Source organism: Falco cherrug, chromosome 10, assembly GCF_023634085.1.
Source record: "Falco cherrug isolate bFalChe1 chromosome 10, bFalChe1.pri, whole genome shotgun sequence".
Classification (NCBI taxonomy): Eukaryota; Metazoa; Chordata; class Aves; order Falconiformes; family Falconidae; genus Falco; species Falco cherrug.
The window spans coordinates 30,758,656-30,773,202 of record NC_073706.1 but is presented as its reverse complement, the minus strand read 5'-3'; the positions used below and the strand labels follow the sequence as shown (position 1 = coordinate 30,773,202).

The 14,547-nt window shown below is 38.6% G+C and overlaps 1 protein-coding gene across 8 annotated transcripts in view; it reads left to right on the top strand.

Annotated features, from left to right (window-relative positions):
• TUB (TUB bipartite transcription factor) overlaps window positions 1-14,547 on the top strand; it is a 167,061-nt gene that overhangs the window by 104,474 nt on the left and 48,040 nt on the right. For all 8 annotated transcript variants that reach the window (XM_055722002.1, XM_055722004.1, XM_055722005.1 and 5 more), the window contains exons 2-3: window positions 10,476-10,527; window positions 11,957-12,119. In XM_055722002.1, coding sequence (XP_055577977.1) covers window positions 10,476-10,527; window positions 11,957-12,119 — 215 coding nt within the window. The remainder of the gene's footprint in view (window positions 1-10,475; window positions 10,528-11,956; window positions 12,120-14,547) is intronic.

Here is a 14,547-nt window from a genome sequence, read left to right as displayed (position 1 = left end):
ACATTTTCAGGAGATTGAATTAACATTTTTTTCGATCAGGGCTCAAGTATACAGGTCAGACTGTATGGAATACCTCATCTGCATAGAGTGCTGTTAGAAATACTGACTTACTTTTCCTTACTGGGTTCAAAATCTAGGCCAAATGATATTTGTTACTTTTGCCAGCCATCAACATTTTACCCATCTTGAAATCCATGTCATGTACTCAGGCACCAGGATATGGCAAACTCATTCTTCCAACAAAAATGTTGTCCAGGATTGTCAGAATTTGCTACTTGTAGAGAAGGTAACTACAGAGAATGAACTCAAACCAAAATGAAAAATCCGCTTTCTTCAGTTCCAGCAAAAGAATACTAGATTGGATTATAAAGATAGTATGCGTAGGGGGAAGAAAGTGACAAAATATTTTGTTTCAGGGTTAGTATTTATCATGAAATGACATGTCTTCCCTCAGAAACTGTACTCCACAGAAACTGTAAAACCACCTGTAAAAAGGAAAAAGGAGCTTGGCTGTTTCCCTTCACTAACATCTCCTATCAGAGTTATAATTCTTACTGTATTTTTCTTCAGTTTTGATTGTTATAGCAGCTAAGGGAGACGAGGTTGTCTCTTTCACCTTCACATTTTCAATAAATTGATAGCTTAATTTTACTGTTCCTTTTAAAAACCCAATGAATACCACTGTGTCTTTTTCCTGTCCTGTCCTAAACACATAAGTAGGCAGCGGGATCTTTTAATAAGTTGCTGCATTAGTGAACTGCCTCAGATATCATCTCTTTCAGTGTATTTGTGCCTGTGTTTACATGCCTACTGCAGGGAGAAGCCTCACTGAACACCTGTGGCATTGGCCATATCGTTGGGATCAGTGTTTTGTTTGTTAAACACTTCACAATTATACTATTATTTTAAAATACAGCACTGTGTTTAGGTTAGTTACTGTACCTGTAATGCTTCATTCTTGCATCACGAAAGTGTTTCTAAGAAGAGTTAAGACTTGTTTGTTAATCTCATTTTACAGGTGTCTTGGAAGGTTACACTGTTTGATATAAAATAGGTCCAGTATGCTGCCAGCTGGGCAAAACCATGTTTCATAAAACAATTATAAGAGAGGGAGGGAAAGGAGCCGGCAGTCTTCTGTAGGTTTTCTCTTGATTACAGTGGTTGACAGTCTGTTCCGTATAAGAATCGCAGAGGTCTGTTCTAGGTGACATCTTTTACCAGTGCAGCAGTAGTGGAATGGGAGAGTCATCACTGTCCTCTACGGCCCAGGTGGAGAACTCTTATTCTGCAGTAAGTGCAGTCTCCTATCCAGACAATACTTCTCCCTAGTTTCTGCTTGTTTAATTTACTGTTTGTTATGGTTGGATGTTTTGTACATCAGTGGGTTGGGTTTGTTTGTGCATAGATTTTAGTGTTTTAATGACTGAGATGGGTCGAATTTTGATACTTAAAGAGAAAGCAAACTGACTATTAGTTAGGACTGGATCTTTTTTCCTGTGGCTGGCAGCGAGGCGTTTTCAATAAATGCTCTTCCTGAAAGTCATGTCATTTGTCATCTGGATCCATCTGCATTGCAGGTAGTGTATCTCCAGGTCACGGTTGTTGTGTTGGGGTTTTTTTACCTTTCCAATTTATTCCTATTCAGGCACTTCTCATCAATCTACTTTAAATACAATTTTAGCATAGCTTACATAATGCCAAAGGCTATTGTGTGTTTGTGCTCCAGCATTCATGTTTATTAAATTCACCTTTCTCTTTTAAGACATAGCCTTTCTTTCTAAAATTGCATTTCGAGTTTGTGTATTGAGGGAGGGCAAGAAATAGCCCAGCCATCCGCTCTTCCCTTAGGTGTTATTTTCATTACCTGCAATTTACTGTTGTATGCTATCTTATTCACCTCTGTATAATTGCAGAGAATGAATCTGTACAAATATTAGTTCAAACTGATCTTTCCAGGGCAGTAGTGGCAGCCCTGTAGTTCAGGTTATTTAAAACATGCAACGTGCTTTAGGGAATAGACTTGCTTTTCCTCTCATTAGATCTTTCCCTGGCTTCTTAGCATCCTCACTGAAAGCTGTCAGCCAAGACATTTCAGATACTACACTGTCGTTTCTTTTTCCCAGTGACCTCAGTTTTGTTCTTGGAAGGTGAATAGCAGTTTTCTGATTAAACTCAAAGCTGGATCTCATTAATAGAGGGTGCTCAGGGAGGTGGTGGCCTCGCCATCCCTGGAGGTTTTTAAAAAAATGCATAGATGCGGTGCTTAGGGACGTAGTTTAGTGGTGGACGTGGCAGTCCTGGGTTAATGATTGGACTTGATGATCTCAAAGGTCTTTTCAGCCTAAATGATTCTGTGATTCTATACAAAGCATATCTACAGTACCTGTAGAGTTTTGTGTTGTTCCCTTGAACACTGAGAGTCTGTTGGACTGTTTGCTCTTAAGTGCTTAGTTCTATATATCCTGTAATACACCCATCTTCCAATGTGTTATCTGACTGGTGATTTATGTTTTTAAACTTATTCTGAGTGAAACATTCAGAAGACTTGATTTCTACAATTTTTCTTTGTTTCATATACCCCTGAAGTTCTAACAATTGGAGATATATTTGGATGAAGTGTGCTAATTAAAACAGAGCAAAAATACAATTATGTGGTCATGCTCAGGATTTGGCTGGAGTTTAGCTTAACACTTACCTACATGGAATTCAGAGAAAAAAAAAAAGCGTGTGTTCCTGTTGTTTTCTTTCAGTTATTCTGCTTGTATAATCTGCCTTGTAGCTCAGCTGTGACACTGATGTTTTAGTTCTGTGTGACACCCAAAAGGAGGATGCTATTCACAGAATCTGGAAGGGACTTCTGGAGGCTGGAAGGGACCTATGGAGTTCTCCAGTCCAATGTCCTGCTCACAGCACAGTCAGCTGTGAGGTCAGGCCAGGTTGATCAGGGCTTTATTCATTTGGGTGTTGAAGATGCCAAGGATGGAGACTGCACGTTTCTGGATTGCCTGGTATTAGAAGGCTGTGATTAGGCCTCTCCAAAGCCATCCCTTTTCCAGGCTGAACAAGACCAGCTTCCTCAACCTCTCCTCACAGGACAAGTGCTCCATCCCAGTGCCCAGACCTCTGCCCTCCTTTGGGATGCTCCAGTTGATCATCTTTCTTGTACCAGGGTGCTCAAAACTGGATGCAATTTTCTGTATGGGTTCTCACAAGTGAAGAGAACAGGAAGGATGTTAATCACTTCCCTTGGTCCAGTGGCCAAGTTCTTATTGGTACAGCCCAGGGCACTGTTGGCTGCCTTTGCTGCCAGGGCACACTGCTGGCTCATGTCCAGCTCGCTGTCCATCAAGAATCCAGGTCCTATTTGGCCAGATGGTCCCCAGCCTGTGTTGTTGCAGGGGAGTCTTCCTTCCCAGGTGCAGGGCTTTGCGTTTGTCCTTGTTAAATTCCATAAGGCTCCTACTGACCTGTCAGGGTCCCTCTGGACAGCAGCCGTGCCCTGAGTATATTGGCTGGTCCCCCCAGCTTGTCATCTCTGCAAATGTGATAAGGGTGCATTCAGTTGTCTCCTCCAGGTCATTGATGAAGATGTTGTTACCTCTTGCCGAGGTGCAAATATTTATCATGTGACTGAAGAGGGATGGAAGAGAAAAATATTAACTAATAATGTTCTGGAAAATAGAGTGGTAAAAAGTTTTTTTGTTGTTCTTTTTAAATCCCCAAGCCAGAACTGTTGGACGGACATGAGTGTCATAGATTTTAATGTACAGTGGTCATTTAGATAAACCTTACTGAAGCAAATAGGACCAACAATTCAGGAAGGTCTTGTTCATTTACTGATTTTTAAGCTAGTTTGCCAGCCAGGATTTGAAAAGAAAATAAAGCATTTGGTTCTGTAATTATTTGTGCAACTGCAAATTCAGTCTCTGCTTTCAGCCATCTGCCCTGCAGGCATTACTTTTAGTGCCATTTAGATCATTGGCATAGTGTATGATCCTCTGCATCTTTTTGTGTTTTGTGGCTGATTTGGTGCTGATAATTCTGAATCAAGTATTTGTGTTCGTATTCCTGCCTTTTTTTCCTTATCCTTTTTTTCTCTCTTTTAGGTTTTCTAAGGGGCAGGGGAAGCAGTGCTGCATTCCTGGACAGACATGCTTTTATTTGCTCTGTGAGATTCACTGTGAAACAATTTTATTTATCTGAAGCTTTACATAAAAAAACGCAGTCTTCATTTCTGCAGCAGTTCCTGGTGTCTGTACTTTCCTGGTCGGTTCAGTGGTAACTGATAGGCGCACTGGTAATGGTAAGCTGTTGCCCTCTCTGCTGTATGAACATGGCGTGGGAGAAATACAGGAGCTGCTGCTGTTGGCAGTAGAAGGGCAAGCTAAGACTGAATGTCCTTGGGCTGCTCTTTAATGAAGAGGACAGCCAGACTTCTGCTTGTTTAGATGGCTTGGGAAAGACGTTACTCATTTTACCATAAAGATAGCTGCAGGTTTTACTCTAAATCAGAAGACTGAGCAACTGCTCTGGGATCAGAAAACCTTGATGATTCCTAGCATTAAGTGGAGCCCTCACAGTCTTTCAGAGTAATTTGTTTCTTTTAGAAGTCTTTGATTAGGGTGTGTGTCTGATATAGTAATGTTCTCTCAAGTGGCTTCTAGTGAACTCAACATATGGCATACATGGGGGAACAGACCTTATTTTATGTGGGGGCTTTGCAGGTCGTGGCACTTTATAGAGCTTGCTGGCTTTGCTGGTTAAGAATACATTGAATTTCACTGATTTGAAGAACCTGTGCCATTCCCTCTGGAGCATGACTTCAGCCTGCAGGTCCCTGACCCTGGTAATGAGCTTTCACAGTAGCATTTCAACAGTGCTGCTGGAAAGCTTGTTCCTAATGGCTTAACAGTAACGTTATCCAGAGCAGTTGCGTTTTATTGGAACTACAGAGACCTTATGGAAGTATAGAGATTTTAGAGGAGTGTAATTGGGTGAATATGACAGATGGTATCCAATAAGCCAAGTGCTATCTCTTTGCAGGAATTTTATTTCATATGTTTTTAGGGACTTTTTAATGTGCAAATGGCACATTACACCCATTCTTGCCCTTTTGAGTCAGCCATGCTTTGAAAGATCCCATAATCTGTTTCTCTTGACACAGCAACATACCAGCTTTCTTAACAGCAAGAGTGCTTGGAAAAGATCTGAGTGATCTTGAAGATTAGTCTTGTGTGGTCTATTTTTATTTATTTATTTTATTGTTATCTGGCTTGATCATCCATTATTTCTGAACTGTAGTTGACAATAATGGCAGAAGAAACTCAAGATGAAAATACTTCCTCTGCTTTTCCATTGTTTCTGGTTTAGTGTTGTAAATGGGGGTAGTATTATTTTTAAAAGCAAATTCTTCACCTTTTTATAATGTGAACTGTTTGTTTCAGGAATTTTCCCTAACTTACGTGCATTCATTTTGCTTGTGCAAAGGTCCCTGATTTCACATAGAGGTTTTGGGTGCTACTGTTAGTAATGTATTATCATGAAGCAGCAGAAAGAGAAAATGCAAGGGTGACACTTCTAAACAGCATATGAAAGTTTAGTGGTAGTATGTGTCTGCTTGTTTGCTCAGCAACACTTCTCACTGCAATTAGTGCTGGGCTGCAGAGATGTGATAGATACGATTTTGGACCTCTGTCTTGGTTAAAAAGTTATTAAAATGGAAAATGTTATTTTATGAAGCATTGTCAGGAAGGACAAAAGCATTGCCTCGTTTGTTGGCAGAAACGAAAGAGCTGTTTTACTGTGTTAGACTTTTCCTTTAAAAAAAACACTTAATTAAATCTGTGACTACATGTACCTTGCACATTCTGATTGAAAACGTTTCTTCTTAATTTTTACCCCTGCAATGGCTTACTGAAATGTAAGCAGTTTGCATGTTCAAAGAGTAAAGGTGAAGTACTTGCTGTGAAATGTGTTATTTGAATTAGGCTTTTCCAATTTTACTTAGATCCATGTGGAAATACAGTAGAGTTTCGCAAGATGTTGATTTACAGCATCTTCTGCCTTCATCTCAGAAGTAAGTTATGAAGCTCCATGTAATCATGCAGCTTCATCCTTGAAACCTGCTTGGTCTTGGGTTTCTCTTAAAATGATTTTTAAGGAATACAGATTATGAAGTGCTTAGAATACTAAAATTATTGCTTGTATTTTTGTCTTCTTTATCGCGTGTAGCAGCATAGAAAGCCTGGCTATTTTTTTGTAAATTGAATTTAATGTTGAAACTGTATCTGTAAAATAGATTTGGTATCTTAAAAAGGTGATATGAAAAGTAATACTTCAACAAAAAGGTGATTGTTCATTTAACATATTTCCCTTTAGAAAATAGGAGGTGGGGATATTTGAATCAAACGTCATGTTTAAAACTTTAAAATAATGTTATCAAAATTTAATATTTGAGTCTTTATGGAGCCATGGTGCAGACTGCTAATATGAATCTGTACGCTATATAGCTATAGGCTTGGCTTCTTAAGCCCAACATCCAGTAAGCTCTAATAGGTTGCTTGTGTTGTGTATAGATGGATGGCTCTTCCCTGGATAATTATCTGCAAGGAAATACATACAAGCTCTGACTTGTTAACTGAATTTGGCCTAGACTGTTATTGCAGACCTGAAGCACTGTTTACAATATTATATATAGTGTAAAATTGCTTTTTGTTTTAAATGGCTCAAAGCCATAGCCAAGATGCCAGGTGGGTACATTATACTTGATCAAATAGGAGTAAAAATGAACCTTACTGGATCTTCAGGATACTTCAGCATGCTCAGCAGATTGCTAATATGTATGCATTCTCATCAATAATTCAATTTTCATTAATTATGAAGTTACATTTCTCTATTAAGACTGACTGAGTTTCATGCTGCTGCTGGGATTTTCTAGCATCACATCAAACATGTAGGCAGAATTGTTCTAACAGCTTTGCTCTCCATGAGGTTATTTCCTGTGGTGGTCCTGCGATGTTGCACCTGTAGTTTCCACTGTACTGGGCCTTTAGTTTCTGACCCTCCCAGTTATTTGGACCACTGAGCAACAAAAGCATGGCCAGTTCTGAAACTGGGCAGGGTAGGCTGGGTCCTTGCCAAATGCACAAGTCTCCCAGAGGGAAGAGGAATTGATTTTTGTTATTTTCAAAGACCAGGAAAGGCAAAGGCAGAGCTTCTGCTCCTAGACTTTTGTGTTTTCTGAAAAGTGTAGGTTCTCTGGATTTCAGCTCTTGGACCCTGAAGCATCTGTCAGAGTGCATGAACTGCCAGATGCTGCAGCAAGATCATCTGCTAAATCTTTCTGCAGGGCTTCACTGAAATTTAAGAAAAAGGGTCAGTGGTGGTTACACACTTAGAGTCCAATGCAGGTGTTTCTCAAGGCAGCAGGAGTGAGGGCCTGATGGAATTGGTGAAGAAACGGAGCTTGTTTTATGTATGTATGCATTTCTTAAAACTTTGGTGTCTCTTAATGGCAAATTTGGGAGTCACCCAGTCTCAGGAGAGTTCTTCCATTGAAAATTAGGAAATGTGAAATACTGGCTGCTAATCAGCAACTCTAGGGACCACTGGTTCTGTAGAAAATATTAACAAAGTACAGAGTCTCCAAGTGGAGTGGTCTGCTGTTACAGCAGAAGAATATATAGGCGAAATTGGATCCTCTTTTTATTTGCACTTCCATAACCATTATTTAGGCATCAAGAAAGGACAGAACTGCAGCTTTTCAGTGATACTGGCATCAAGTAACTGATGAAACAGAGTTGGTGGTAATGAGGCCTTTTTTACAGTGGGAAGGATTCAGGAGAGCGGTGCAGCTGGCTGCTGGGAGTAAGGCATTGTTGTACAAGTCAAGTAATCTGGAGAGGGAGGTAATTGTTGAAGTAACTGTGTTCTGCTGAACTTCGGTGTCGGTGAAGAAAGTTGGAGTGCAAGGCTTGTAGTTATTGCATATTTACAACAGGATTGTGGAAAACTACTCAGAACTTTATAAAATACGGAGAGAATGAAGGACCTGGAAGTTCCAGACGAGCTTGTCAGCTGGTTTTCAAGGCATGCTGCTCTTGGTGTCAGCTCTGATTCATATATTCAGAGGCTTTAAAAGCGACGTCTTGCAGTAGAAGGACAATATGGAGAGGTGTTCTAGCATTACAGCATCCATACTTTTTGAATGGAGTTTCATGTTTTTGGTAGTCCTCTGGTGTGTCTGATAGTTGCTTTGCATTCATGGAGTGGTGAATCAATGCAAATCACACCCTTCCTCTTCCTGGTGTTTGCTGTGGTGTCACTGAAATTGCCACCTTTACTATGGTAGGGTTGGGAATAAAGAGACCTGAGGGAGCTATGCTTTTTTACCTGAACCTGAATTTAGCTTGTTGTGGTTTACCAGGGAGTCACAGTTAAGGTTTGGAACCTGACAGAGAGTGTTTGCCTGCTCCCTTGTTCCGTGCAGGGTTTTATGCCAGGATATGGTGTGATGGGAAAGCAGGGTATGTGAGAATCATCCGGTGTGCTTGGACACCTTGGTTGTGAATTATAGCCAGTCTAGCATAATACTGAAAAACATTAAATTCACCTAAAACTAATTACTGAACTTCTGGTTTATGGGAATGTCTGAGAAGTGTGTTTGTAGCTTATTTAATATGTGTGAGGGGAGTAAGCATAGTCTGATTTATAAAGCAGAAGATGAGAGAAGAGATCAGAGTTTTCTCCTTAGCTCAGCAAATGACTGGTGGATTGGAGTTATATTGGCTCTTGACCTTTGGGTATTACAGCTGTATATGCATTGCTGCCCCTGCCGTTCTTGTGGTCTGTATTGGGATCATTACATGGTTTTGGCTTTTTTCAAGCATTGTCTTAAATGAGGAGGATTTGTTCAGGCCATTAAGCCTGCAACTTTATGTTTAGGCATCTTTTACTCAATCATTTGGCCACAGATATCAGTTAGGGTTGTTTTACTTTATAGCAGGCCAGCTAATATGTAATGCAGTTGTAGTGAAGCTCTCTTGAAAAAAAACCCCTGATATTGTTTACAGAGGAGGAATGTGTCTTCTTTTTATAACTTGTTTCTGTAATTTATCAATTGAAGAATGCTTAGTGTAAAGCAGAATATTTTTTGTTACTGTGAGGGTTTATTTCTTTAATTTTTTTGTGGGCTATGAGTAATGCATTACCTCTACAAGAGATTAATTTTGTATCCAGCGTACTTGTACAGAATAGTTTCCTTCTGTGGAATATCAGCCTTTTGTGACATATAACCTGTGTATAAATTTTAAAAGGGTGATGCCACCAGTAATGCTTAATTATAGGTCTTTGATAATGCTGGCATTGGAAAGGTGGTGTTCTGCATGCCTTTATTAGATGTCATACCTAACTGTATTATAATGTTACTGTCTTCTAAAGAGTATATATTAATACATGGGAAGTCACGTTTTTTATGAAATTTCTATTGCAATACAGTTGGGTTGTATGTAGGTCAGAATCCAGGTTCATTTGTCCTGGTTTCTTTTTTTTCTTTTTTTTTTTTTCTTTCTTTTTGATTGTTAAGAGCGATTATAAAAAAAGGAGAGCTAATCTTTTACAAAAATATGTTGTAAGAGAAAATGAATTCTACTTGTAAGAGGCTGGTTTTTTTGTTCTATAGCACTGTTTTCCTTGTAGATGACATATTACAGTTTAAAAGATTTCATTATCTGTAGTCATTGTTTAACCATAATGTTCTTACAATAGAGACCTTTGTTCTCCAGAAAAAATAAAACGTAGTCAGTAATTTGATAAAGTACTTCACAAAAATAATTTTCTGATTTCAATGCCATTAGTTTTTAACTTCTAATTAATGAAAATGATTGCATGCACAGGAGCTAATCTTTCAGCTAGCAACAATTAGCAGAAAGAAATATGGCAGTGAGCAATACTGTTTGTCTTGCCAGTCTCTAAAAGTTGGAGTGCATGGCAATGAGCGTGACTTTTCAGATATTTAGGAATAAATTCTGGTTTTCAGTGTGTGAAAGATTAGACAGTTAATTTTCCTAACGTAATTTTAAATACTGCTGAGTGGCTAAGCAGCTCTTTTACACTCACTTTTTATATGTTTTATATGCAAATTTTCAATCAAACCCCATTGCTGTGTATGTTGACATTTTGCATTCGAAGATAGAGAAGAAAACAAGCTGTAGACTGGATTTTGCATTTCTTTGTGAACTGGCTGAATAATACATATATTTTTGTTGACGTTTATGTGAACCACAATTTTTCAGTTTTTCATGCAGTGCATTTAATACTCTTGTGCCAACTTTTGCAGGTTAGGGCAGGCAAACTTCTATGGAACATAGCGGGAGTTCTATATGTATAACTTCTGCAACAGTTTCTTCCAGTGACTGCTGTTAAGTGGTGTTTTGAGTGATAAATTTGTTCCAATTAATTATTCTTTGTCTTTGCAGTGTTCTGGATGATGAGGGGAGCAGCCTGCGTCAGCAGAAGCTTGACAGGCAGGTAAGATTTTGGAGGGAGCCTTCTTGCTCTCTGAAGTCTAGATCTTGGCATAACAAAATCACTGACACATGTATCTGGTAATTGATAGAAAATTGCATCCTTTGATTAGGGAATGCAAAAGAGAGATCTGTGAAGGTTACAGCTTGCTTAGAAGTCTAACTTCCATTAAAATTTTAGTTAGTGACTGTGGTTTGAGTGATAACTCACTTGCTTTGCCTTGGACTTGTTTTAAGCTGATTTACACAGTTTTTATTACTCCTTTGATGGACCAGAAAGGACAGGTGGTTCTGCCAGACATGCCAGCCAACAGAGGTTTACCACAGTGTTTTTAGTTGTTTGGCGTTTTTTGTTGTTTTGTTGTTGTTGTTGTTGTTGTTGTTCCATCGATTTAGCCGTTGTGGTTGTAAAATACTTGTTACTGTATTCCAACATGACTTGTACAAGAAAAAGTGATTCAGAATCTCTTCCATGAAACCTTAGGGAACGCTGCCACCATGTTCTAATGGGGTTTGAGGTTTCCACTTTTCCTTTGATTTTTCTGTGGTCCCCTTTTCACAAGACTTTGTTATGTTTATAGTTAAACTTCGTGAGTTTAATTTTATGTTTTTCTATAAATTTCTTTTCCCATTGTTTTATCAGCTTGCATGTCTAGCAGCATCTCATTTTCAAATTCAAATACTTTTAATTTATGATGTAATCCTGTACTAGATTCGGATTGCTTTGAAGTCATGTTGAGGTGTTTCACACAATTTATGGAGATGAGAGTCCACTCTCCATTTTTATTCTTCAGTTTTAGTGCATCTGTTTTCCAGAAGCACAAAATCACTGTACAGGAGGAGGGAAATGGTAAAGTAATGGATAAATAAAATTAACAGTTTAGTTGCTTGAAGTTGTGGAAGAGGGATCAAAGAGAGAGATGCCTATGGTGTCATTGGATGCTGAAGGTTTTGGTTTTCAGCAGGTCTAGCTGAGAAATTCAAGTGTTTAATTAAAGTTCATCTTGTATAGTTGTTAAATTAGGTTAATGTCGAGCATTATCGCTTGATTCTATTTTGCAGATTACCTGCTTTTAATTTACAGAAACTTAAATTGGCATCTCTGCCTGATGCCCTTGCTTACCCTCCCATTGCTTCACAGCCAGTACTCACACTGTTTTCCCAACGGTTATTTCCAAGCAAGCTCTGACAGCTGGTAGACTGCTTAGAAAGATCTATTCTAATTATTTGCTGTTTTCAGCAGAAGATGTTTTAGCAGTGAGCTGGTTGTGGTTTTTTGGAAAGATTTCATATAACCTGATATCCCAATATCCCACTTGCCAACTGTTGCCACTGGAAAATTGGAGAAGGTATAAAGATATCCATTGTGTTTCTTCATAGGTTGCTACTGTTTGGAGTCCAGTAACGGATGCTTTTCTTTGTATTTTCCTCAGCGAGCACTGCTAGAACAGAAGCAGAAAAAAAAGCGCCAGGACCCATTAATGGTTCAGTCCAATGTGGACAGTCGCCCAAGAACGCGCAGAATGAAACATTCGGAAGAACAAGCACCGTTGGTTGAATCGTATCTTAACAGCAACAGCAGCATCATATATCATGGTATACGAATATTATCTCTTGCATATATGTTTACTGCAAGTCATAGTATGATGCTCTTCTTGTTGAATTTATGCTAACGGGAGCAAAGGTGTTTTTTTCTGGATTTTTTTTTAGTAGATAATTAATATCCTTCACTTGTGTTTGGGGATAAAAACATCAGAACTTGCAATGCAAGCCTAACAGGAGGGAGCAAGGTAAATAGCTGCCATCTGCCATTTCACTGCTGTGGGGAAGAGAGAGTGGCTTGTCCCTGTTGCCATGAATATTTAAGTGTCTTCAGTCTTGGTTTCTCCTGAAGTAAAGCTTATGTGTTCCACTCTGTGTATTCCTCTGCACGTAAATTTGCTTAAGCCTACACAGTGTTAGTGATAAATTTGAAACTTGTTAACTAATTTCAGCTAAGTTTGAATATAATAATTTCAAAGATACTGTGTTTCTGCAAGGTTCATTAAAATAGGTGGGTAGGTAGAGAAGAACATTTCAAGCTTGTACAATATAGCCTGTGCTTTCTTATTAAAGATTAGAGAATCCAGAAGGGACAGAGACACTTCAGGTCTCACAGCCATAGGGGAAAAAAAATTAATGCTGTTTCATTTATTGTTAGACTTCAAAGAATTTAATCATCAGACATAAATCCTAAGGAAACCAGTAGTTATTTAGTTCTGTGCTCACATGGGCCATGCTTGTTGGCCCCTAATGAGGGTAATGCATACTTTTCCTCAGGATTTCCTAGAGGGAGCTTGGGTAACCCTTGTTCAACGTTTTATCTCTTGTAGATCTCATTTCAGGTTGCTAACACATGCAAGAGCTAGAACAGTAATTTTTAAACTTTCTTGTTCTGCAGATTGTTGGGTTTGAGTCATAAGGGATTCATAAGCCTCAATAGCAAAAGTCTTCCTTCCCTCAGTAGTGATGAGTATGTGGAACGAGCTGAAATCTACTGGTACTGGGAATGCAGTTGGCTCTTTTCAGGTTGGGAGTGCTACTAGGTGGCAGAGTACTTAAGGTTTAATGTCTAAAACCCAAAACCTAAGAAGCCTTTGTGAATCTACCTCTGGAAAAAAACACCAAACTAACCAGTATCCTGCTCTTAAACAAACAAACGAAGACTTAATGCATCATTCAGTTCAGAACTCTATCAAGTATACTGCACATGCTATACCATTTCATTTTCAGTTGGTGGTCACGTCTTTCAACAAGGAGACGGCAGGTATTCACTAGACTAACTGATCACGCTGCGAGAAGTGCAGGTTTCAGGGTCTCTACCCCTGGTTTGCAACTGGTGAAACTTTTTGGTGTGGTTACACCTACAGGATTTATTTTTAGAAACTGGAAATTGCATTGATTAAATGTTAAGGTTTCATTAATAATGGACCTTTTTAATCTTGCTTCTGCAAGCAGATAGGCTATCATAAGTGATTTCAAATGGAGAATTATTTTTTCTCTTACTATTATTTTAATTATGTTTTTTGAATAAATATTAAAAGCATTAGTAATATTTCTCTCTCTTTAGTGTCTATTTCTTAGGGCCTGGGAAGAAGATTTTAAAGAGGAAACTAAATTTCTTTCTAGTCTGACCTAAGAATTTAATTTAATGCAGAATTTTTGTTTTGTTTCTTTACTTTTTAATCGGAGAAAACAGAAAATTTCTCTTTCCTCTTTCACTCAGTAGCTTATTGAAGGTACAAGAACTGCTTTAAGAAATAGTGTCTTATGGTACAGAGGTGCCGTCATATGCTAAAGCTTCTGTATTGTCAGTTGAACAAAGTTTTAATTTTCAGAGATCAGAGAAACAGACATTATTGTCCCATAAATGGTAGCAAATCTCATATCTGCACTAATTTTGCAACAGTTTGCACCAGAGTGGACTTTCGGATTGAAGTGAGGTTAACTGTGCTCTTAAGGTAAAAGTGACCCTTCCTGTAATATTCAGACCACACCATTTACTGGAATACTTACTAATTTATTTTCCTTAAATCAGTTTGTTCTAAATTTGTCTCTCAAACCCTTTCAATATTTCACAAGGTTTCAGAGAAGCAAAAAAAATATACTAATGTTTCTCATATTCACTCTGGGGTTTGTTAATCCCTGGGGACAGCTGTCCTTGAAATAAACCGTGCAGTTAGCAAAAGCTGATTTAGAAGAATTGAATTACCTAGCAAAGTGTTTGATTGCCTTGTAAAATCCTTTGTTAGGAACAGTGCTTTTGAAAATATTGTAAGAACTCCAGAAGCGTCCTTTTTTGGTGTGGTCTTCTCTGGGAATGTGCTTAGTGTCTTCGGTTACACTGTTTGCATGGTACATAGTTCAGTTTTGATGGCCATTTTCAACTATGGTATTCAGCTTCAGGGTTGGCACTTTTTTCCCCTTCAATGAAAACATTTGTATGTGGCAGCGTCGGATGCATGAGACAGCTGGGCTGTTTCTA